The 26882-nt window shown below is 42.8% G+C and overlaps 1 protein-coding gene across 3 annotated transcripts in view; it reads left to right on the forward strand.

Annotated features, from left to right (window-relative positions):
- The window catches only part of LOC119214063 (collagen alpha-1(XIX) chain), a 113220-nt gene that overhangs the window by 45118 nt on the left and 41220 nt on the right, over positions 1-26882 (forward strand). For all 3 annotated transcript variants that reach the window (XM_037465484.2, XM_062566583.1, XM_062566584.1), the window contains 4 exons: positions 13363-13398; positions 14998-15027; positions 15137-15163; positions 15668-15721. In XM_037465484.2, the coding sequence (XP_037321381.2) occupies positions 13363-13398; positions 14998-15027; positions 15137-15163; positions 15668-15721 (147 nt within the window). The remainder of the gene's footprint in view (positions 1-13362; positions 13399-14997; positions 15028-15136; positions 15164-15667; positions 15722-26882) is intronic.

A 26882-nucleotide genomic window follows, 5' to 3' on the forward strand; every position in this document is an offset into this window, starting at 1 on the left:
CAGGTAGTTTTATGAAAACTCTTGATTTTAATAACTTTTGACCCCAAGGGTGTCAGGAACCAGTTGCCAAATTTTGAAATGGATCGGATTTAAACTCTCGGAGGAGTTCGTTCGTTTGTAAATGCAAAAATTGAAGGAAATGGCCAAAAATACACAGAATCACCACAGCGCCCCCTAATGTTCAAATATTCTGGGAAAATTTGGGGATGTTCTAGGACTCAATGTGAACATGTCCTCAAAATTTGGTGAAAATGACTGTTAGAAAAAAAAAAAGTTATAGGCCTTTGAATTTTCAGGACACAAACCTACAAACTTCATTGGTCCATAACTTTATTGAAAAATGAGATATCAACATTCTTTCAATAACTTTTGATCGCATCAAGCCAACGATCATTTTGCCGAAGATTTCGTAAGAATCGGACCAAGCGTCTGGGAGGAGTTCGCAAAAACGTGTTTTTCACAAAATTCAAAATGGCGGCCATAAAACGGTAGGCGCATTTGCATACCATAATTTTTTTTGTGTACAGCACATCCCAGAGAACTTGTGTGAAAAGGTTTCAAGTCGATCGGTAAAAGTAAAAAAAAAAATTAACATTGCGGCCACTTTGGGGGGCGCTAGAGAGATCTTTTTTTTCTCCTCTAATTGCGGGACCCCAATCATACGTCAATTTTGCGCACTTCTGATGCGCGTGCAAAAATTCAAGAGTTTTTGAACATGATGAAGTCCCCGAAAGTGCGTTCGAAGTGGCGAAATAATAAAAAGAAGAAGAAGAATTCTTGCAATTTCAATAGGGCTTTCGCCCGACTTGCAGTCGGCTCAGGCCCTAATTAAAGCTGCAAGCAGCGATGAACGGGCCTTCGCCTATTCTCGCACGTCGGGGTGGGGCGGCGGTCGGCCGGGCTCGCGGGTCAAAAAAGACTAAAGAGACTAAACAAATCACTCTCGGGGCTTCCATTCAAACCTGAATCTGCGGCCTCGCGAACGGAATCCACCGACGCCGGGCTGTTGCCCCGCTGCAAAAGACCTGCGGAGTAATTGTTACGGGTCTCGGGCACGATGACCACAATAAGTATCACAGCAACACTTGTCTCGTTCTCCAGTTTGCGTCTGTATAATTGATTCAACACATATACACATCCAGTGCATTTTTCTTGTCCTGTATATCTTAGATATCATAGATGCAGTCTCAATCAAGGTTAATTCCCAGAAATATCCACCTGTAATTACCTTAGCTGTTATTTCTGCCTACTATAGTTCCTATTGACCAACTACATAAGGGATATTTCCACACCATGTTGACTATGATAAACGTATACAACTCTTATTCACATATGGACGTTGCACTTTAGAATGTGTATTGATTAACTCGGCATGTACCAAACCATATTGACAAGTAAAAAAAACAAAATATGACTAAACATGACTGAATAAATCACCGCCCAAAACATGTTAAAGATAAGTGGCATTATAAGTACAATTTAAGTGCTACCATTTGTTAGTGCTACGGTTTGCTAGTGTTTTAGTCAAGGTAGAGTCTAAAAAGGTGTGTCTTGAGTTTTCGACGGAAGATGTAGAGGCTCTCTGCGGTCCTGATGTCATCAGAGAGCTCATTCCACCATCTGGGAGCAGGACAGCAAAGAGTCGCCATCTCGTTGAGTGCTTTTCTCTCAGTGAGGGAGGAACAAGCAGCTTGCCAGATGCAGATCGGAGTGCGTGGGTTGGGATGCAGGGTTTCACCATGTCCCGGATGTAGACTGCTCCCGATCCATTCACAGCGTGGTCCGTCAGTACCAATGCTTTGAACTGCATGCGGGAAGCCACTCGTATCCAAAGAAGAGAGCGGAGAAGTGGTGTGGGAGTATTTTGGAAGGTTGAAGACCAGTCGAGCTGCTGCATTCTGGATGAGCTGCAGTGGTCGAATGGCGGCAGCAGGGAGACCTGCCAGCAGAGAGTTACAGTAGTATTTGGTGTATTATCAGAATACGATTAGGGCTGTCAACAGATTATAGACAATTAACTAGTTAATCACACATTTTGAAAAACATTTATCTTGATTACAATATTTTTTTCTCTTATATTAACTGTTTACAGTTTAGTAATTTGTTGTTTCAACTCCATAATGAGCTTGACGTGTGTATATTATTTCATTGGAATGAGGGGCATATGAATCATATCATTTAATGTTAGATTCATGCTCATTGTGAAGGAAATGAATATATAACATATTGAAAAGCATTGAAGACGCACATTACATTACGTGTCATTTAGCTGACGCTTTTAAACAACAAAGTAGTTAGTTAGCTGCTGCGAGCACGGTTCTACTCAGTGTGTAAATAAAGTGATTCAATCGGGCCAAGTTATTTAGGGCACACGGAAACGTAAACAAAGTGGCGTTAATAGCGTGAAGAGGTGTCTTTTGACGCTGTAAAGCTACCGTAGTTAGCTTAGCTAAAAGACGTATGCTGGGTGAGACTGGAGAACGCACAAGGAAAACGTAATCACTCACCGTCAAAGGCGTTTCCACTTCGTTGAGTACATGTGGACGTAAGCCTCGGTGTGTAGTTAGCAAGCTGGCTGACTGGCTGCTCCATCCGGCAGCCGCTAGCTCCACTCGCTATCCCAGTTAGCTGTCCGTGCCGTCGAGCAGATATAACAAGCCCTTAAACAAAACGTACCTCACTGGCTGCACACATCCAAGAGGGAATGAGAACACTTTGCTTACATCCACATAGTAGTAATAGTTCCTGAAGTATAGGTGTGTAGTTAGCAGTTTAAAATACGGAGCGGTGATACTTTGCCTGTTCAACACAAAACCGGAACATGCGCAGACTACGTGCGCGGCTGTGCGCACGTAGTCTGCGCATGTCCGTCAACCAAGAATAGGGAATTCTGGGTGATGAAGTTCTTTAACTTAAAATTTCCCCGTAACATCTATTTACATCACCAAACGTGTTTGCATCTCCACCCGTATGTTGCAGAATACGTGTATTTAAATCCAGATGTAAATATATTGAACTGTCCGTGTTATTTGTCTAGGTTAGATATGTCAAACCCGCGACACGCTGCCAAACGGCTGCGCCGTGAGCCAGCTGTCCTGCATCAGCCTTACCTTCTTCTGTCAGCTGTATGCGCGGCCACGGAGCAGTTTCTGGCCTTAAACTGAAACGAGTTTGACATACCTGCTCTTAAGTGTACAAAGTCCATAACCTCAGCAAGGAGAGTAAACTGAATCATTTTGTTCGTTAGATCAGAAGACACGCGTTTAAAAAGAGGAGGAAAAAAAAAAATTGATTTCGCCGGGACACGATCTCACGACCATAGGATCGGGGGGGCGGTTTCTTACCAGGAGAGCTAAACCTTCTGATGGGTTTGAAAATTCGAAAACTCACTGAAATAGGATCGGTCACTCTCCGCCAAAAATACAGGAAATATTCACACTAAAAAAATTATAACTGCCTTCCTGTTTGTTTTAGAGAAAATTCCTCAGAGACTTTTTTAAGTCTCCCTTTAATACATTTGGTAAAAAATCAGCGGACTTGTCGGTCAAACAGGGTGCGGGCGGGGCTTCGTCAAAATCTTCCAGGGGGCGCAATGGAGGCAATTTTTCACTTTTGATCCAAAACTGCACATCAGGTCTGTAAAGGTCATCACGTAGGATACTCACAGAGGTTTTCAAGAGTTTTGGAGTCTGCCGAGGCGCAGAAGATGTGCTTGAACTTTCATGTGAATATGTCGTCGCCACAGCAACAAAGTTGGTCCAAAACTCCCAATTCTCACTGTGAGCCATCGTCACAGTCTTACGTCTTATATTCCCAGATTTGAAGTTGATCAGATTAAAGGGCTAGGAAATGGACATGTAAATGTAGAAACTTTGCATTGACCTAAGCCAATAGGTGGCGCTATACTTTTTCGAAAATCACTGCATGGCATTACTTAAAGGCCTACACAAGCATCATGAATATACATTTATAGCCAGAAATATCAATGTTCCTTGGAGTTATACCATTTTACATTTTGGAAAAAAATCTTCCAAAATTGTCCAAACTGCACGCAAGCTCACGCCCAGGTAGTTTTATGAAAACTCTTGATTTTAATAACTTTTGACCCCAAGGGTGTCAGGAACCAGTTGCCAAATTTTGAAATGGATCGGATTTAAACTCTCGGAGGAGTTCGTTCGTTTGTAAATGCAAAAATTGAAGGAAATTGCCAAAAATACACAGAATCACCACAGCGCCCCCTAATGTTCAAATATTCTGGGAAAATTTGGGGATGTTCTAGGACTCAATGTGAACATGTCCTCAAAATTTGGTGAAAATGGGGGTTGGAAAAAAAAAAGTTATAGGCCTTTGAACTTTCAGGACACAAACCTACAAACTTCATTGGTCCATAACTTTATTGAAAAATGAGATATCAACATTCTTTCAATAACTTTTGATCGCATCGAGCCAACGATCATTTTGCCGAAGATTTCGTAAGAATCGGACCAAGCGTCTGGGAGGAGTTCGCAAAAACGTGTTTTTCACAAAATTCAAAATGGCGGCCATAAAACGGTAGGCGCATTTGCATACCATAATTTTTTTTGTGTACAGCACATCCAAGAGAACCTGTGTGAAAAGGTTCCAAGTCGATCGGTAAAAGTAAAAAAAAAAATTAACATTGCGGCCACTTTGGGGGGCGCTAGAGAGTTCTTTTTTCTCTCCTCTAAATGCGGGACCCGAATCATACGTCAATTTTGCGCACTTCTGATGCGCGTGCAAAAATTCAAGAGTTTTTGAACATGATAAAGTCCCCAAAAGTGCGTTCGAAGTGGCGAAATAATAAGAAAAAGAAAAAGAAAAATTCTTGCAATTTCAATAGGGCTTTCGCCCGACTTGCAGTCGGCTCAGGCCCTAATGAATTCTTGCAATTTCAATAGGGCTTTCGCCCGACTTGCAGTCGGCTCAGGCCCTAAAAAGAAAAATTCTTGCAATTTCAATAGGGCTTTCGCCCGACTTGCAGTCGGCTCAGGCCCTAATAATAATAATAATAATTCTTGCAATTTCAATAGGGCTTTCGCCCGACTTTCAGTCGGCTCAGGCCCTAATAAAATACTAGATTAGAAACTCAAAGATCAGTTGCTGTCTTTGTTGCAAAGTAGGAAGCTATCGGCCTCTTAAAAAGCCAGTTGATGTCACCTGTATAAAAGCTTATTTATTTATAGGCAACATGAAGAAGACCCAACTGGACATTAACTCCATCTGCATCAAGAATGCACTGATTTGTAGTTCTAATATAAAAAAGAACTGTATTGGATACTGTTACATAAGTGAACACGATTCCTCGGGTGTTTATTTCATTGATTGCTACTGATTGCACAGCAATCAAGAAGAAAGAGTGACAGAACTCTCTCTTCGCTCACTGATTTCGCCTCGGCTTCAGTTGACTGGACAGTCAAAAGACTGCAGGAACAGCTGGAAGCTTGTGAACTATGAAGCCACTGTGTTGATGTGCCTTTTCCAAGAAAAGCACCTGCTCGAAGCCTTTGTCCAGTTGTCAACAGGTGATTTTATTTGCCAACGTGGACCACGGGTCTACTGCCGGGCCGATGCGCTCCCTTCTGCTCTCTTTGTGTGTGTGTGTGTGTGTGTGTGTGTGTGTGTTAGGGGGGGGATATCATTTGTATGTGGTGCTAAGACAGAAATGTTGTCACCAGAAGTGAGATTGTCTAGTCCAGCTAAATCCAAGTAAACAAAAAGTGCTAAAAAAAAGCATGTGTGTTGTCAGATAGCATGCAACGGTCATTCGTCTTTGAGCTTTTTGGGGTTAAACATGGCCTGGACCTGCTTTTGTCTGGGAGCACAGAGATGACATTGACGCTTCTGCTTTTATCTGACGCTGAGTAAGGTGATTCTTTACAAGGGATAGTTGTTTTTTTTTAAGTGGGGTCGTACTCATCTATAGTCAGTGTATCACTCTCTGTAGATGACCGTTGGCACGGCAAAAGCGGAGTAATTTACGGCTGTTGACAGGGCCAGCTGTGAAACACATTTTAGACATCTAAAAAAAAACAATATCTTGAATATTCTGCCAGTCTCATGAATTCAAGTCCTTTAGTCACTCTTCTTTTAGCTCTGCTTTTGGTCTCCACTAACTCTTGACTTAACTTTTTCGCTTCTAAATGTACTTTGAGATGTAATTCTCTCTCTCTATATATATATATATATATAACAATTTGCAATTCAGCTGGTTGACAAAACACGGCTCACTGTGCACGCTTCAAGTGCATGGTCCCGCTTGTGAGCGTGCCCCACTGGCTCAAGACTGCTGCTCTGCATTACACTTATAAGGCGTTAAAGGCTGATAAAGCTGTCCCGACTAATGGAGTCAATGCGGAAACTCAGTACCCTTCCTCTGGTCCCTCCCCCCACCGCTAAACCGTGAGCTCTGCCAGCATTCGTTTTGTTGTCCGTTGTCCGCGTGTTGCTGGCTCAAACGTTGCTGATGCGAGAGCTGTTAAGAGCGAATAGACATGATCTCAATCTCTTATGCAACGCCTTTACAGTTAGATGCTTCAATATGTTCACAGGCTGAGTCGCTTCCTTCCTTCCTCTAGCATTTAGTGCAGGGCAGGTTACAGAAGCATGCAGCAGGTTCTTACTGCATTTCTTGCAGAATGATGCTGATAAGAACGGGGAGAGTGAGACAGCTCAGTAAAGTTGTGGACCATAAAACCAACCAGAGCTCAGAGACTGTGAAATGCTGTAAAGCGCTGAGGGGAACTACGATGCTCTGTTGGTTTGTCAGAACAACTCCTTTCACAATCAATTAGTTCTGGGTTTCGTTGTTCATGAAGAAATATGGATTCCACCGGCTTCCAATGAGGAGATGAGGAGACCAGAATTTGACATTTTCATCCTTAGTGTGTTTTCTAAGCAAATGAGCCCAATCCAAATTTCTGATGTTTGTCACATTTGAAGCATTTCCTCTTCTTCTCAAAACCAAGCAAATACCAAGATTCAACACAGCATCCCATTGATTTAGCATTGCCATTATTAGTCTATTTCATAGCCATTCTGTTTTTATTTGATTTTTTTTACCTCTTTATTTAGATTCATTTGAAGGCAGGTCACAAAATAAATGATTCGAAGCAACACTAGCCTAATGTTTAATCATTGATTAATGGGTTAAAACCAGTATGCCCAGTGCCTCCATAAGTGAGTGAATGAGGTTAAGCCTCATTTACTAAATAAGGATACCCCTTCTTAACCGGTTAATCACTTATAGCAATCACTTCTAAAAGACTTGAGAATGCCCAAAAGACATCATTTGCAGAATACTGGACTGCAGATGTTCTGTTCTGCAATGCAGATATGGAACACTGGTTTTGGCTGTTGAATAGTACCTTGAGACCAGTAAAACTGTGGGAGCCGTATTTAATAGTATAAATGTGGACATATAACGCATATGTAATTTAATATAATGTTTTTATGAATAAAATATTCTACTATATATTATTTAATCTGCGATCAATAGAAAAAACGCTCAGCTACTGAATGGAATGTTGCTCTGTAGAGAAGATAGTAAGTCAAATACCTCTCAATGTATATCAATAATAATATAGATTTGGACCAATAATCCTTCTCGAAGGTTTCAGTTAACCTATTTACTGTGAAACTCTTAACACCCGATGTGTCCCATTACTGCAATTTGTTCATATTCCATTTTTAAAGCTAGTATGTTATTTCAGGCGCGACCAGACACCTGAGAACCCAGAATGCTGTGTATGAGCATGTGATCTAGTATCGCTTTGCAGATACACAACCTGTGGGACAGAGGGAGTGCACACCATGCTATCTTGTGGATTCCTGTTCAGTTGAAGAGTGAGGTGATGTAGAAACGCTGGTGGAACATGATATCTAGAGCATCTCTGACAGAGCCCTTCGATGCCATAACACAATGGCCCCTTTTTTTCTGTTACCTTAGAAAGTGTAAAAGACATCTTTTTTATTTATTTAATTAAGCTACTCTTTTCAGCGCTCAATGTGATTGGTCTTATGTCCCCACGCTGTAGGCGGCGGTGTACTGCTGAGCAAATGGAAAGTCACAAAGGGCATTTCCTGCCGTAACCTCCCTGGAATTTGTAGGCCGGCACTCAAGTTATCTGCGTTACTTAGAGATCCCGTTCCACGGAGCTTTAACGGCCTGTCACTCAGTATTACAACATTTCCCCACCACAATCTTCCGAATACATTTAAGTGGTGCATTTTCAATTTTGCCTCTTCCCAATAGGCCAAACCCAGGTTGTGGTGATTAAATTGTGCACGGTAACTAAAACTTGCAATTAATCTACCTCTTGTCAGACAAGGGCACTGGCCTGCAGCTGCTCTGGCCGGCAACTGGTAGAAGTAAACATAATTAGACTGCATTTGTACATCCCTGCGTCTCTCTTGCTTTAGTGCTCCTGTGCCGGGGAGTTGCCAGATTGTCTTGTGGCCTCACCGCTACAGGAGTGACAAGACACAGTGGTGTGTGTAATTAGCAGGCATGTGTACACAGCTCCCTGCAGTGTTCTGACCTCGTGCTGCAGAAACGACAGCCACACAACCGGCACCGGCATATTCCCACCTCCTTAATCCCCCCTTCGTCCTTCCCTGTAAACAGTTTGCAAAAGAAAGCTAACAATATATCCAGGCCTTCAACTCTACATCTGCCTTCACGTCATTGGGATTAGACCGAAGGCAGCATCTTAACTGGGCTGTTGAACAGGGGGTGCTCACACTTTTTGGGCTCGCATACTACTTTTCCTTCGACCGAGTCATGGCGATCTCACTCGAAGTATCTTTGTCTGTGCTGTTTTAAATTGGCCCAATTCAGCAAGACTTAATTAGCAATTATGATTTCACTACTTCTCTGAAGTATGAAACTTTATCTGGAATCGCAAACATCTAATAATGTATATGCACTTGTTTTGATGCAGCCTCCAAAGTACTACTATATGAACATAATTCAAATGTAGATATATATTCCCTATCTATCTAAATAATTGAATTGTTTTTGTTATCTTTATTACTTCTTACACCTTATTTTACTGAAAACAACAACAGAGAACTGTTTGGTTTCCTGCAGAAGAGAGAGAGGGAGGATAAGACCGTATCCCAGCACATCTCTACACAGTGACATGAATAAAAGTAGTTCATTGAAATAAAAATGTGCCAAGAACAAAGCATGTTGTGTGTAAATTTGATTAAATACAATACTTGCTAATAACGTTGAATTTCTACTCTCTTGAAGTTGAAAAAATTGAAACTTGAAATTTGTCAAAAGAAATCGTTTTTGCCTCTAATGCTAGATACCCCAAAATGCAGTTAAAATATTCAAGCCCAAACTCTGAATTAATACTGAGAGCATTGTGTGTGATAACGTTTATGGGATCTGGACAAACTAGCAAAAACTTGTGTACATTTATTTTGCAAATCCCTGAATAAGATTTAATGCTTTAATGCAGTTTGCAAAACTGCGAAGAGCCATAGCCAACAAAAGTGGACGCTCACTTTTAATGGCACTGTTTGCTATTATGCATATTACTACAGACAAGTCCAGATGTTGTGCAGTTCCACAGGTTATATCAATGACAATGCTGCCGTATTTTAATTTTATGAGTAATCACAGTTGAGCCAAGTTTTTCTCAAAAACATGAATTTGTCTCTGCCAAAGCATCTTTTGTTGTGGTAAATTAACAACTGCAAGCGTGAGGGGATTTTAGCATCACTCAGCTGTCAGTCGACGAAGTGCTTTTGTTACATTGTTACCACTGTCACTTATAAATTCAGGAGCTTTTACGCCAAATTGCTTTGTTGACCTTTGTAACTTACAATATTCACCAGCAGGAAACCTTTATGTCCGGCACACTTTTAAGAGACAGCAGTTATACACTTAGGTCAAATTTTAAAACAGGAAAGGCGACTGACATTGAATATGTGGTGGAAGTCTTTTTATTATTGACCTGCTTCCCTCGTAAAAAATAACTCTGAATCATGGCAGTTCCCTGCCAACTCTTATGTAAACCTATTGCCTCGTGTCTGCAGCCTGTGGGGAAGGATGCTGGGGAGGAGAAAATGATTTATGAAAGAACGAATAATTATATTATTAAACTGGATGAACAGCTCAAAGAATTCATTTCAAGCAGTTGTGTACATTATACACTTTATATTCAAATATAATAAATAATCATTTCCCTTTGCCTCCGGTCAGCGTCCGGCTCCACTTTGGATGAATTCCCATCATGATTTAATAGATGATGCTGACGTATTTGGATGGCGACATTGGTGAAGTGAATAATGTGTAGTCATTTTGTTTATTAAAAGTGTTTCAAATGTGCTTGTCACAAACGCAAAGCCTCGACTGGGAACAAACGTCTGATCGCGATCCCTTTCTCAAAATATCAAGGGGAAACACACGCAGCCACACAGCAAAAGCAAATCGTGTTTATCGGGAAACTTCTCACCACAAGAACAAGACAAGATCTCCTCATTACAAAATTGGTGGCAAATTTCTCACATGATTAATCCAAATCTCTGCTGTTACTGACAGAACCGGAAGTTATTGACGTGCTCGTTATCAGCTGAGGCCTCGTGCTCCTTTGTTTGCGACACGGCTCTGGGAATCGCTCAGAGGGGAGTTGGCTTCTGGGCCCCCTTTCTGCCCGTTGGCCCCAGTAAAGTGGTTAGGCTGTCGATTTGAATGAAGACCAGGGCTCTCGTGTACAGCTACGGGACAACTGCCATTGACTGTGTGCATAAAGAAGAGGGTCCACATGGACGTATAAAATCATGTCACAATCATGTTTTCATAAGCCCAATTTATAGGCAAGCTGCATGACGTGTTACCGCATTATTTTAGACCAGTATGACCACGGCTCCTGTTTTTCTGAGTGGTCGCGTTTAATGTGAGGCTTGCAGGGAATAGGCGAGGCATTAGTCACGTCCCCAGCGGAGCCAGACTTAATGTGACAAAGGCAGGTAATCATCTTCTGCAGATATATAATTTGCTAATAATAGCCTGTAACTCTGAATTTAGCCACGACATATTATTGTATTTCTAAATCACTTTTCAGACCACTCGCGCTCCCCATTTTCCCATTACCCATCTCCAACAGATGCTTCTGCCGGCCCAAATGTGTCACACCTAACAAGGCTGGCTGAAAATTTCGCCTGTCAATATGCGTCGAGCCTCATTCATCAACGTTCACTTATTATCTCAGCTGTCACTCCTCTTTCACATTTCACCCCCCCCGAGAGGCTTGACTTTGCCCCGAGCTTGTGTGAGTTCAGTTCCACCCCCGGGTGTAAAAGCAGTGACGTTCACAGTCCCCCCCCCCGAAACCAAAGCGTGACCAGGGGAAAGCAGACAAGGGCTTTTGGGGCAGAAATGCTTGTGAGTCTCAGCAGATTCAGCTGAGGGACCTTGTCCGCTCTTCTCTCATTAACTTAGAGATTAGCAGGAGCATCTCACACCTGCGTGAGGTACTTGAGTGTCAGCACACTGGCATACAGTGACACATACTGGGTTCCTTTTTTAAACCCCATTTTGAATTCCTTACTCGGACTAAAAAGGACAGACCCTTGTAGATATATTGTATGCTTTTTGTTCTAAAAGGTGACCCGGGCCTGGTTGGCCCGGTTGGTCCTAAAGGAAACAAAGTGAGTGAGTCTGCCTTAGAGACTGCACCAAACTATAGCACACCATAATTGTTTTTGTTATTTTTTCTAAAATGAAAATAGATACTTCAGGGAACCTGCTTGACTTTCATGAGCTGTAGCCTCGGTAACAGGTTTGCCCATCTGTTTGAAGTGCTGCCTATGATTGCTACTCCAGCCAAAGAATATTGTTATTGCCATGTTGATGGTCCTATAGAGTAGCTTATAGACCGGCTCAGAGAATATGTTCCATTCATAATATTTGGAGGGTATTTGTATATTTATAGGGTTAGCTGTTTGTAATAGAAATATTCAAAAGAATCCCTTTATCTTGCTCTCTTCAAAGAGTTTTTTTAGGCTAAAGCCCACAGCAAAGAAGTGGATTGCATATTTTTGCCATATTGTTTGTGGGCTCCTCAAAAGAACTCTTGACTTCAAATATGTTGGTCCCAAATATTAGAAATACTAGAATGTAGGTATGTCATGTTCACTCGGCTGTGACTGGTTTGATAATCCTGGGATTTAATAAAAGCTGCACGTGGAGTTGAGGAGTTTTATGCACAACCTTGTTCTTATCCGCTACTCTTTTATTGTCTCTTCACTCAAATCACTGACGTGTATTAGACAAACCTCTCGTTGCAATGCAGAAAATGTTGGTCTGTTTTAAACTTTACTTTCCTCTTCATCCCCGAAATGGGATTATTTTCCATGTATGGGATGAAATGTTTTTTTTCCTGTAATTAGTCGCCATATCCAGCTCTTTCGTTTTCCTCTCTGTTCATCACATAATTGTAGGTGCAATGCTGCATCTGCCAGCCTTGAAGTTATAATGAGGTCTGTGTGTTTCTGTGAAGACAACAGAGAATCACAGAGTATTTCATCCTATTTTCCGGATGGGATGGTGGGGGAGGCGGGTGGAGGGAATGTTTGTTTGTATTGAAACTGACGGAGGGAGGCAGATTTGGAAGCATAAAGTAACGAGTCCCTCGTATATTCCATAGCAGGCAAATCTTAGCTGTGACATTCATTTAGACAACAAAAATGGATGTGAACTACAAACTGCTGTTTTTCTCCCTTTCATCCACATCTGATAAACAGGTATCGCCAGATCTAAAGATCACTGATCTTCTAGTCAGGGCTTGAATGAAAAACTGTTGGGACTCTGTTGTGAAGGGGAGAGACTGCAAAAATATTGGACATTGACACAGGAGTTTTATCTGAAAAGACAAAAAAAGCGTGTAAGACTTGTGAATCAACCTTATAACCTCCTTCCCTTATGTGACTTTTCTTGACTTGACTGTATGTCACAGTCACCAAACAATGTGATCATTGGAACATTGTTAATACTGTACGGCAAAGCATTCACATTATAGAGTACAGCTGTTTATTTTAAGACCTGATGCATTTAAGGGCACCTCAGCCCATCTAACACTTTGAAAATACTCAGACTTTATTTCAAGACATACTGCAAACACCGTAGTGCCCACTGAGATATTACTGCTGCGCATTGTAAAAAAACTGACCTTCTGTCCTTATGAGAAACATTATGACTGACATTTATGCTGGATGTTTAAAAGTAAAACAGATGTTGTTTAGTTGTAGCCTTTCTAATCCAAACAGAATGTTAAAGACGCAGTTGACTAAAGTGTAAAGACTTTCTTTACTAACCATTATATTCCTTCACAGGGTGATGTTGGTCTGCCAGGAGCTCCGGGGCCGACTGTAAGTTCAAACCTTTAACCGAGTTTGTAAAGCTTCGTGCATATGGCCGCCTTTTGGCTGACCGGCTGTTACACACAGTGTTAAAACATCTGTCACGCAGAAATGGAAAGTGAGGCACTCAGCGTGATCAGTGTGTGTGTGTGTGTGTGTGTGCACATTACCACTACCTGGGAATGGGGCGAAACAATGAGCATATAGACAGGGCTCAGTGCTCACTTTGGCCAAAAAGGATGAGGGCGACTAGCCAGGCAGAGAAGAAGGTGGGAGCGGAGGTTGACAGGTAGTTCGCTCGCTCTATCCCACATGGGTGAGACACACACGTTTTGGTGTATGTCCCCGCTGACTTTTTTTCTTTGCAGACACCAGGGGAGAATGACACTGACAATTTGTGTATTTCTACCTCGTAATGGACCGGCTGTACTAGCACTTCCTCTGTGGTCTTGTAAAAACCGAGAGGACAGAGAACACAACAGAAATGTGACAGAGTGAAGGTACATATATCAGCGGACAGCAGATCTATGCACTAGCAGATGCTTGTGTAGTCCCCCTATCATCGCGTATAGGGAGTACGTGGGCACAGATGCAAACACACACCCACACACACACACATTGTAGCCAGGGAGTTGACGGCTGCTGGAGATTAAAGGTGTTCTGCGGGTGAGTAGCTAATTATGAGGGGGATCTGCCTGCCAGTTTTAATCACTGGTGGAGTGATACAAAAACAGAGTGCCACCGCATCTGGCTTGCCCCTTTTATGTCAACACTGTGCCTACGACACCAAAAGAACAATGCTGCCGTCCATTAGCTTTTCTCTCAAAGCAAGTTTTACATTTATAAAGACGAGCAAAACAACAAACCCGAAGGTGAACATGTTTTTTTTTTAAGCGTCCTCATAGGATGCCAGTATATTGGATGGTGAGTTTGAGCAGAAAATGTTGTGGTGAAGTTATTCAGTTAGTGGGGGAAATTGCATTGAGCGTTGTATTGCCAACCCAAGGTCAAAACTCTGTTCTCACAAGCCAACCAAAGCTGTACGACGGTGCATGAATAATGTATTTATAACCAAAAGCACTGCATAGACTAAGGCATGTTTGATTTAGGGTGTCAAAGGTCAGAGCTGTCGCTCCTTTCTTATGGATACAGCTGCAAATATCTCAGCGGTGCCGGGCTTCTTGTTATTTTTTATTTTCTTTCATTGTTCTGTCTTTACACGAGGCCTCTGTCTAACGTGAAAGACATCTGTTGTGAATGCAATTTCTCCAGCTGTTTCCAAGAAAAGTCAACAGAGTTGAACTTTGGGATGCCAATTGAAAGAGGACACCAATTATTCGGCCTGTATTTGAAAGCTGAGATGCCGTATGTGTCCTTGGGTCCGATGGATTGACGACTGTCTGCCCTTTCATGACAGTGGCCGGCGGGGCGTCTGGGGAGTTGTAAAAGCGGTGCCCTGACTTCTCTTTGGGTCATCGCAGCCAGAGATAATTACCTCCTGAGCAACTGTGTTGCTTATCTATACCTGGAAAACATGCATCGTTAAAAGATTCACGAGTCTTGTTTTCACACTGACTGACTGCTTTTTGACTGTCGATTGATTCCTAGGCTGACAAAGAATGTCTCAAAGGAGATCAGGTACCCACATTGATATTGATTTTATAAAAAGTATCAAAACATTGTGTACTCAAGTTATTACTTTGGTTTTATTGTTAACAGAAATTGTTTTTTTGTGACATTCATTTAGGGGCCCCCGGGGGACAAAGGAGAAAAGGTAATGCACAAATTGTTTCTCATTATCTTCTGTTTTTGCTGTTGGACAGAGTACAAACATTTTATTTCGAGCAATCAGGAACAACTATTAGATTCCACAAGCAATTATTGAGGCACATTAAGTAAGTTTGCACAAGAACCAATCATTACTCAGTATTTACCTTGACCGACTTACTAATTGTACTTCGTAAAGTTGCTGTGTAGAATAATGGGAAATTGCTTTGATCAACTGCGGTTGCGGAAAATTGCCTAATAAAGGGATCTTGAAGAAATAAAAAAATATATAGAAACTGCAGCTGTAAATACAACCTTAAATCTATTCGTGCAATTTTATCTAAGCTATTGCTGCCTTACCTATCACTGCAAATAAGCCCACTGTTTATCCACCGGCCCATTGAGCACATGTGGCACGGACCTCTGTCTGCATCAGCAGCAAGTCATAATATCACCCTGCAACACCACATGAACACCCACAACTCACCACGCTCTATGTCCTCGTCCCCAGGGGTCGACTGGGGTGCCGGGTCACCAAGGGGAACCGGGCAAAGAGGGCAAAAGGGTGAGTAAACACCAACAGCCCACCAGTTGTGTGGCCTGAACGGTGGTTGTACGGACTGAGAGCACCTGGCCTAACAACAGCTGAGTGGCTGTTGTTGTTGTTGTTGTTTGTAGGAGAGATGGGTGGGCTTGGGGACAATAGATCAAGTAGCTTCATGACCAACGGGTCTCAAACTCTTGACGGCTTGACTGGTGACGCGCATGATTAAGTTTCCAAAAGGCGAGCTTGGTTTGGGAGAGAGAGACAAGGTCCAGAACTGAAGCACCTGAAACGTTACACCAGGGTTTGGTTTTGTGTCACCTGCGACTGTACAATCGTGGTTGTGTGGTTACACAAACTTCAGAAGTTGTGTACACATGAACCAAAAGGTATTATAAACTCATTAGGGGTTCTAATAGTACAATAGAGACAAGATGAAAAGGTCTAGTACATTTCAAAAGTACTTTGATATGAGTTATTGTGTTTTATTAACCATTCTAAAGTTACGGTGGGCGGAAGACCTACAGCAAGAATGTTATTGTCCCCGGACATGGCAGCTGGAAGGCAGTGTGAACAGGTGGAGTGAGTGTCCTTCTGTGTTCAGATTATTGACTTGGTGTGAACACCGTCACCTGTGTCAACATGAGTGAAAAAAAGGATTTTCTGACGCAATATTGTATTATTCCTCATTTGGACCATCACAATGCAGGAGAAGACATCTCAGAGTAGACATTTTTGGGGGGGGAGAGTGAAGGTTGATGTTGTTTTTAATTAATTAACTCAGTGTTGTTTCACACCTAACCTGAACTCAAGTAGAGGACAGAGCATCAATTAGGCTGAAAAAATGGTGCCCACGTTTGTTCTGGCGCACACTTGTACTATGAATCTTATAAACTTAATTGGTTTGGATGAATAGAATGTCCCTCTGCGTTTAATGATGTGGCTTCTTCTACGTACTCCTTGTTTTGTTTTGTTTTTTGGAAAATTGTAAAGGTAAATCAGCCAAAGGGCTTTACGCTGGCCATTCCAGACCCTCTGCTGTTGTTGCTGTTGCTGAAGACACAGTTCTGATCTATTAATACCTTTACTAGTCTTTGATGACTGGCTGACTTCATGGTGACTGTTGATGTGCTAAGGTTTCTGCTTATTCTTAGCTCCATGAGTCACATGTGGCCCCGGAGTTGTTGACCAATCTGTTTCTGCAGTTTGACAGCCTATTTCAGGAAAGTGGACATGTATTATTATCAGGGGCTAGCTAGTGACTCTCACCCAATTAGCAACTCCTGTTCACGCATTAAACTTATTGGTTCCACAAAGAGCCGAAGCTGCAAGTGATACAGAATATCTTGACATAGACTGACCACTCCATAACCTTCATAAAATAGCTGGCAGTGGAAAGCTGGCAGTGGAGATTTAAGCCAAACCATCTCTCACACTGTCTACTTCAATTTATTGTTGTGGAAAATACAAGCACTCTGAGCCATTTAGATTCACTCCAAGGAGATGTGGAGGGCATAGCATGTTGAGGAGGAATGATGCAATTTGCACGGGAACCTTCTCTGAATCTCAAAGCAACATATGCACGAGCGGCTATCAAGGGCAGCCACCCGGCCCCCCCTGGGACCCCCGTGTCTTACAGTCACGGAATCCTCATTTTAAACGATTGTCTTGATGGATGATCTAATTCAGTATCTCAGGGTGAAGGTAAGGGCCAGTCCAGCCACATCTATGATCTTATGGGAAGGTATTCTCCCCACATTACACATCTGCCATCAATAGTGGCAAAAAGTGGCTTGGTTGTATCTATTATAGATGGTACTGGCACAGAATGACAGGCAAAGTGAATGACTTTGGGATTCAGTGGCACGTTGCAGCAGATCAAAAAAGAAGATGGGGAGCACCAGTAAAAAAAAAGATATGTACCCTGAGCTAACTGCATTGTGCTAAAATATTAATCATGTGCTCTGGGATGTGCTAAGCTCTGTGTTGTCGTTGTTGGCTGACCCTGTCCTTCAGTCCTCCAGAAGCAGAGGAGCCGAGATATGTGCTTTCCAAAGGGAACAGTCTTGGAATGTTTTAGTTTTTTCAGTTTAGTCATTTGTCTTCTTTTTTTTTTACTTTGCTACAGCATGCTGTATAGAGAAAGATCTGATTGATATCCATCAATTTCAGTGACTAGATATTAAAGTATAGTGCTCATACAAAAATTATGTGGGATTTGGTGGAAGAAAGCATATAAAAAACAAATTAGGTATTTTTGCCTGCTCAAAAAAAGAACTGAATCCACGCTTGCTTTGTCAATGCATTCTGCTTCCTTAAAGACAAAATACGCAGGAATGACACCTCAAGCTTGGTTTATTCATGCGATGCCAAGCTGTGCTAGCACACTCTGCTTTGGTGGTTGGCACAGTGTTGTGAGAGGGTTCAGTGCAGACATGGGTTCAACGCCGGGCAATTCAGTAGGCTCTTGCGGATTAATAAATAATCACCTTAAGGAATCCCCCATTACAAGGTGGGTGTTTTAATCCATGCCTAACACCACATTAAGCCCTATTAGCTGTAAAAACATACCTGTACAGAAAAATTTGTCCTTGCTAAATATATTTCACCAACAAATGCCCTGTTGATTTACTACAAGCTCAGGGGATTGTTATTAATAAATGTTTTCAAAGCATTGCATAAACCTTATGAATATATTCTCTTTATACATACTGCTGTTATTTTTTTCTTAGATGCCTTTTGTTGCATTTTGCAGAAATCTAAATAATGCATATGCAATACATTTGAAATCCTCTTCAATCAGCCCGAGGGCCTCTACTTGAGTCAACAAACCATTGTGTCCCGCTTTGGAAAATGCACAGGTGGGACAGATGTGCTGAACTAAGTTTGTTCTGACATATTGTATCTGTGCTGGTGCAGAGATGATGAAGCTCGACCTAGAGGAAGCAGAACAGTGGCACCGCTCAGTCTGTGTTCTCATCAAATCAATAATGCATCGTAGATCCTCTTACAGATTTTTTTTTTTATGACTTCACTTTTTTATTTATTTATTCAAAATAGATGGTTGTTTATTTATTCATTCATTTTGCTTAGACAGTGAACTCGTCTCCACGGTCGGGACGTTAAATAGTTTGATAACTGGCGAGTTGTAGCTCATTAAAAAACATGCAGGTATGTTTCATCGTGTAAGAAAGACCAACATGGTTTAGAAATGTACAGTATGGTGTCTTTGATGCTCCAAAAACTATGGTGAGATGTGACATTTTCAGCTGCCTGCCTTCCAATTGTCTCTAGTATCTCTCCTCTGTTAAATGGCTCCTGTTTCCCATGGAAGTATTCGTCTGCGTGCCTCAGCTGTGGATGTGGGTGGATGACACTGTGCCACACGAGATGCCTCCCTCATATGTCAAGAAGATAAGAGGCGACAAAAGTCACAATAAAGGTGAAAAGGCTCTGAGACCATTACTGGCTACGCCTCACAATATCCCCTAGTGAAAGGAGGAGCATTAAAAACGGGATTTTAAATCTGAGAAAAATCATTTTCACACCAAATAAGATGAAGAGGAAAGAAAAGGGAGGAAAAAAAGCCAGGCGGTTAATGGCTTTTGAAGACCCATTACAGAGTGGAGCTGCAAGATATTTGAACCCATATGGTTTTATACACAGGTTATTCATCCTGTGCTGCATTAGCCCCCATTTCAGCCTTTATGCAAGACTCCCACCAGGGTAATTACAATGTCTGACAGATCCGCAATTATTCATTTTCAACTTTTCTTTTGTATCTTTATTTATGCTAGTTGTTACTAATTGTACTCTCTAAAACACACATATTTTTGTTGATGTTTTTCACTGTTTTAATATGGTTGGGTAGGGGTACAGGGGCATAAGGTTTAGCTTTAATGCATTTATATCCTGTGACTCAAGCCACTCAGTAGTTTGGTGCCTTTTATTAGGGTGATTTCCATAGTGACGTTATGAGGCAAAGGTATACATTCTCCTGAAAGTTGAAGGAAACCAGAGAACAACATGATGTTCACTTGTTGTTGACAGCAAATAAACTTTCATCCAGCTCCAGTATATGGCAGAGATAATTGTAATTTGTCTATATCTGAAAACTTCCACTGCTGTCACATGGCATTTGTCAGCTGTCATCGCTTGATAGATACATCATTTGATAGCACAGTCCCGGATCAATGCACCTAAGTAATTGTGGTGCAGGCACACTTCTGCTTCTTCACGTGTCACAATATGTAACAAACATTGGCGACGGCTGCTTGGACATTTAAAAGCGACATGGGTGTGACCTGTTTGTCTTGGACCGGTCATTCATTCATCTTCACCCGCTCACCCGGGGTCAGCTCCAGCAGGGGACCCCAGGCCTCCTTTTCCCGTTGCCACATCTACCAGCTCTGACTGGCGTTCCCAGTGCAGTGTGGAGATATAATCTCCCCATCTGGTACCAGGTCTTTCCCCAGGCCTCTTCCCAGTTGGCTGTGGGTGGAAAACCAGGGGGCCTCCTTACCAAATGCCCAAACCACCTCAACTGGCTCCTTTCCACACAAAGGAGCGGCGGCTCTACTCCGAGCTCGTCACGGATAGCTGACCTTATCACCCTATTTCGAAAGGAGACGCCACCCCCCCCCCCCCTCCAGAGGAAACGCGTTTTGGCTGAATTACTTTTGGACAAGACCCAGTTTTTATGCCCATGGGACTAGTTCAAATTTTGAAAGGGGTCATTTTGTCTTTTGGAAGTGATGGTGGTGTTTACATTTTCAAGCCCTGTGCTGAATGACAGCTCACCAAAGGCATGTTTTTCTCCATATATTTGGTTCCTTTGTCCCTGTGCCACAATATGTCTCAAAAGGTCATCAGTACACTGGATGGTGTGGAGCATGTCGGGGGAATTTATTAGCAGAAAACTAATATAAAATTGCAAATGATGATTTCCTGATTGTATCATCACCTAGAGCTGAGATTTGTTGTGTTTCCGTGAAATTGGACTCAGCCTTTCACATCAACATAGTGAGCAGGTCCTCTTCACTGACTTCGCTGTCTTTCCGGTTGATGAAATCTCGAAATCAAGTCTTTTTCCCGTAAGCCAGCGCTGTTTTGTTTTTTTTGCAGGTTTTGCCTCATGGGTTCCCCGCCTCCTCCTCCTCTACCTTGAAAGGCTTTGCCTAAGGCAGTACGCGCTGAACAATCTCACTATCGTGTCTAGCACAGTTTTGGTCTTGGTCAGGTCTTCAGTCGTGAACAACGAAATTCTTTGTCTTTAAGAGGATTTTTGAATGGTCGTCGCCGGTGATGGACATTAGTACCCAGGTCACTATATACCACTAAATCCTTCACCCTATACATTTCCTCTACTACCAAAATGTTGGTCGATGCCTCTCTGCACAACGCACATGTTGCGCTATGTCATACTCGTATTCTCTAGATGGCATAATGCGAGTGAAAACATTAGTGTCAGAGTGGATACAATAACATTCATCTACTTTAAAACTGAATCTTTGTATCCCCGCTGCACAATAGCATTTGTCATTTAACCTAATTTGGTTTGAAAAAGTATGCTGTTCTCTGAAAACTAAATGCATGCTGTAACCGGAATGTATCTGCCCACAGGGCCGAGCAAATGTGGTTTCGAGATAATTGAGCCACCACAGTATATTTAATATTCATATTATATCCTGATGCACTTGGCTCAGGTCTGTTTGGATCCGTCGGTGTGTATACAGTGACCAAAGCTGGCAGTGACATTGACGGGGAAGGAGATGTGCTTCCACACGTGTGGGGACTGCAACATTCGCCAGCGGATTTCCTGCTCTGTAGGTGGAGGCAGACAGCAATGCAACTGTAACACACTGCTGACCTCTACCAGAGCACCTGCAGGGTGAGATTATTAAGTAACGAGTCCCTGGTGAGATTACCAGCCTTCCTGCCAGAGGTTCTCCATGGGAGGCTGCTGCTGATTTGGGTTATACAGTAAATGAATGACATTACAGCGGCTCTTTGACTGCAGCCATGCTCGGTGTTGTCCAGCTCAGTGCACAGCTGTAATGATATGTTCAATTCACTTCTCCCTACGGCTTTCGGTCAAGACTTCCTCTGATGTGGCACTGATGTGTGTCATATATTTTTGTGTGTTGAATATACAGTATGCTTTCATTCATTGTGCACTGGAGATACAGGAGAATTTGTGAATCGAGGCTTGATCCAAATGTTCTTTACCATTAATTGAGGGTCACTTTGACGCATTTGGCATATCTAAAGTAATTTTGTCGTACTGTTTAGAGAATAATACAGTAAATCTTTAAAACAAACATTCCCATTTATGTCCAATTTAGCGCCACTCAATAGGACATATACAGTACATATGCACACGAATCGCCCATAAAACCGTATATTTAACCATTGAGACACAGTTGTGGAGCATATTGATGGTCCGTGTTTTTAAAGCACTGTAACTACAGTAGCGTGATGTAGATATGTAGTTACAGTTTTGGCCCGACCCGATGAGGCTCAATGGGAAAGTAACACGGAGAGAAGAATTTACAGGTCAGCAGGGCTCACAGCTGAGGTTTAATGGTGAGATTTACACCCTGTGCGACTTTACAAGCAGGGGGAGGATTCGTTAACCCTCCGATGAACAAAATGGAAAAGGTTATTCATCTCTCTCGTTGTGAAAATTCATGTTGAGGAAATCCAGAGAGCCAGCTTTTGACACCTGCATTACACCAGGAGGCAGCACGTCGGCCCAGTGCACAAGGCAATTAATCTTGTCAATGTCAAGTGCATTGGGACAGAGGATGAAACAAAGATTTGACCTGATTGGCTCTGAAAAGGTCTCACATTTGGGCCCAGTTGGGAAAGAGGAGGGTTACAAGGGGAATGTTTGGCACATGCAAGGACAGATGCACAAAGCTTTGATTTATCTGTCTGACTCTCGTATTTCCCATAGAGCCACCGTATGGCCACATCCATGGGTGTCCAGAATAAACACACATTAATTGGCCAAGTAATTACAGGGAGGAATATTGGGAGCAAGACTTTGAGAGGGCCACTTTGATTGCACATTGTTTGCTGGCTTTTTGTGGTCGCTGCGTGTGTGTTTATGTTTATGTGAGACTATGTATTTATTTATTTTTGTGTGTGAAAAAGCTGATGTTCAACAAGGGGTAATGTAGGTCAACACATCCTCTGAGCATTAGATAGGCTTGCTATAGTTGGCCAGGGCACAGCCCTCGTTCACACATCTTCATCCTCACGACGCACTCAGGAGACGGAGCTGTAGCACACAATCAGGGGCAAGCGAGCCGTATGCGCTCCTCGCTGCTCCAGTGTCACAGCCTGTGAGGGCCCCGGCATCGCCTCGGCCTGCGTCCGCCTCGCCAACATTTTCAAATGTTGTTCTAGGTCTCTGCCAAATCGCAGCAACACTAATGCAGTGTCGTGTGTCAAATAGGGTCGACTGAACTTTGAGGTATGTCGACGGGCCAAAGGGTGACTGCCACCCCCCCCCCCTGTGAGTGCTCAAGGCACCATCGTCCACACCACAGCCTCAGTCATCCAAACAATGGGATCGCTCCGGCTCCAAACAGTCTCGTAATATACAAAGGCACTCGCCTGGCATTTTAGGTCGGTCTAAGGAAGAGAACTGGGGTGGGTGTAAATACCTTTAAAAGGGCTTTTTTGGATCCAGGACGCTTGGATGATTGAAGCGTGCCCCTAGTAAGCTCCCTCTATGTCTGTGGGGGGGGTTGGCGTGGTAGTGGGAGGCTGCATCACTGTTACAGCCTATCATCCGTATTTTGGATTCTTCACAGTCTCATCTTACCCGCAAACCAATTTAGACACATTCATCTGTGTCCACTTTAATGGCGTGCCAGCAAGCAGCGCATTTCCAGTGGCCTGATACCATGCAGGAGGTTGTGTCTGGGACCTCAGTGTAATCTCTTATGCGCGGCGAGTGATACGAAGCTCAAGACTCGCCAAGGGCTACAGTACCCGGAGTGAGCGCCCCGTGGATCTTTGCACAATGTATCCTCTCAGACCGCAAGTATTTGGTTTGCAAAAACGAACCAGGGTTTATTCAAAGTAGATTTTCACCCTCTCCCGTTCACTTGTTGGACAATGCATTGATGAAACATTCAGTATCTGCAAAACTTAAAAGAGGAGCAATCTTCTCCGCGTGAATGAAATGGTTGAAAGTCCAGATGAGCCACGACTAAGAACAGAATCCATTAGGAGATGAGAACCTCCCTGTGAGGAGGCACCGCGATGGGCAACACTCTCGCATGGAAACGCTGCATAGACAGGCAGGCTCATGGTTGAATATAGATTCATCATCGTCACCGCATATAAAAACATAAATCCAGATAATCTTTCCTCTCCTTAGGAGCTGTTAAAATCAATGAGCTCTAAGAATCTCAGCCGTGAACATGGTAGAGACGTGTGTGTTTGTAAAAAGCTGTTGTGAGGCTCCCTTGGGACCACCTTGGCTTAGTTTCCACAGACTTCCACTGTCTGCATTCCCTGTGTTTGCCTTTGACTCTAGTGTTTGCATACTCTGTGGCAGTGAGGATTTCGCTGTTTGCAGAAGCAGCTCTATAATGGTTATTTTACCCAATGATAGGGTACCCTTGTAATGCCACTTGTATTGCAGTTAAAAAAAAGAAGAGTCATAATGCGGTGTGAAAACGACTGTCCCGTTCTCTCACTCTCATACATGCTCCTGCTCCTGCATATTTCCTTCCTCTCTCCTCGTTGTAAGCCCGCTCCAGAAGAAAAAAAACAAACTCCTTTATGTTGTTCAGTGCCTAATTGCCAGACTGCCTAATTAGGGATGTTACCCAACACGAATCATACATTCATCCATTGAGGACATCTATCCTCTCACATAGAGAGCTTACAGCCTAATCACTGGCTCTACTCCCCCCCCTCCCCTCCCTCCCCAAACCCACCCAGTACAACATTTGTGGTGAAGCCAGTTTGCCATCTAGTGGCACACGTACAAATCAGCATTTAGTCACGTGGGATGTACGATTGAGTCTCTGTGAGGAAAGCCTTCATGGAAAAGCTTCAGCCAATCGCCTATATGCGCGATCTTGGGCAGCTGAGCTGTGTCTTAAGTCGGCTGCGGTGGCAGCCATCTCTTTATGCGTCCCTGAATATTTAGATGGCTGAAAGTTAAAGGGAGCATTGTGTGCCAGTCAGAACGGTGAGAAATGCTAAGCTGCATTTGAGCCCCTGCCAGGCAGCTGTCGGCTTTGCCGTTCTCTTCCTGCCCCGGCCGCTCCTCTTAACCCTCAGTAAACAACTGGAACAAATCCTATTTTATTGAGGCTTTTACCAAGTGCAAGGAATCGCTGCGAGCTCCGGTGCCCAGGCATTTTTCTGAGCTTTTTGCAGTGTCCCAAGATGGCATCCAGGGAGTCAGAACAGTCTGTCTCTAATTGGATCCTTATTGTGAAGTAGGTGAGGCCGCGGTCTCTACGCTGTGTTATGTGAAGCCGGCAGCGTAATCAATATTTACCCTCACACGTGTTGATAGCTGATTTGACACACTGGAAGGAGGGTTTGGTGAGAATTCTGTTCCACTGGAGCAAATTGAGCTGCATATATTTGGTGTGAATATTTTGAATATTTGTCCCCTTGATGCTCAGCTTGCATTTTGAAGCTAACACCCAAAAGCAGCTGGGCTGATGTCGTATGCTGTTATGTGTGTGAGGAAACATTATTAATGTATGTGAAACTGGGAATGCATGGTGGGGGGTAATTACCCTTTTAAAATACTGTGACCCTGGATTCTGTGCCACTTTTATACTAATTGGCAACATATTAATTGATAATTAGACGCATACATTATTGCAGTTGAGCTCAATGTGGTGGAAAAAAGGTTGAAATATTTAAAAGGTCGAAATATCTGTATTTCAGAGATCCCTAATGCCTAATTGATGCTTTTTCCTCATAGCCATGCTGGTTATCATGGTACATCGTGCACATTGGGAAAAATCTGAAATTAAGAAATATATGCGAGGGGAGGCGATGACATTTTAGAATGAGTTACAGAATAAATTGTCTTTTGCTGGCAGTGTGAGTAATTGAATGTATCTCATTTGGAATCTGGATATGATGAGTGCTCCTGAGGGACTCGAGGTTCGACCGTAGAAATGAAAGGATAAAGTGCATCCGGTTGTAATTTCTCCGTCCACTTTTCTTTCCTATCTTTTCACAGGCTGCGAGCAGACAAGCTCTGTCACTCGGGAATAAACATTGTGACAGGCTGTGTTGTGGCAAACTTTCTCTGTGCATGTGTGTCTGTGTTTGCGTCTCTTTTCGGGTTGCGAGGAGGTTCACACTCCTGGATGTCCGCGTGTGTTTTTGGACGGCCTAAATCATCACTTCAAGAGAGGAAGAGTAATATGGTTGTTTTTTTGGCCCTTTGTTGCAAGTGCAGCTCGCACACAGCCAACAACAACAGTAATCTCCAGTCTATTTACCCCGTTGTTTGTGAAACAGCATGAGGATATGGTGAGCAGGGGGTATCATCTCCTTTCCTTTTATACACATTCGTTTACTAGGCAAATACAGCTGCTGTTCATGAGCTACAAAGTCAGTCGTACCGCAGTTTGGCAAAAGGCTCAAGTGGCCTAAGTACACGTCCCTAGAGGGGCGCAGGACTAGAGAGGAAAGAGTTTTTTCAGTCAAGAAAAGGTCATCTCCCCCATGAGCCACCTAACATTGCAGACAAACACAGCTTTGGGAATGTCAGATAGTTTTCCCTTCAGGACATAAAACGTATCTGTCACTCGTAAGACAGGCAGGGAACAGAAAAGCAATACACCGTGTGACATTTCTGGCGATTAGTCGGTCACAGCATTTTCGTCAAACCAGGCTACGTTGGGTCAAAAGCGTTAAAAGTAAAAGGTTTGGTAGTTAATAGTGTTAAGTGTTTATGGGCCATGTAGGACTTAATGGGAAAGAAACATTTCTCCTTAACCTCCTGGTTATAATGGTCAGATTCATGCTCCAACAGATAAAATTGTTAAGGTAAAAATAGATCATTATTTAGCATAGAATCAATGTAACTAGGAAAAGGGGATTGTCGCTTTTGGGAGAATTTTGCCTTTACCTTTGAACAGACAGGAAATTAGCAAAAAGACACAACATTGTGTTTGAAACC

Source organism: Pungitius pungitius, chromosome 13 (genome assembly GCF_949316345.1).
Source record: "Pungitius pungitius chromosome 13, fPunPun2.1, whole genome shotgun sequence".
Lineage (NCBI taxonomy): Eukaryota > Metazoa > Chordata > Actinopteri > Perciformes > Gasterosteidae > Pungitius > Pungitius pungitius.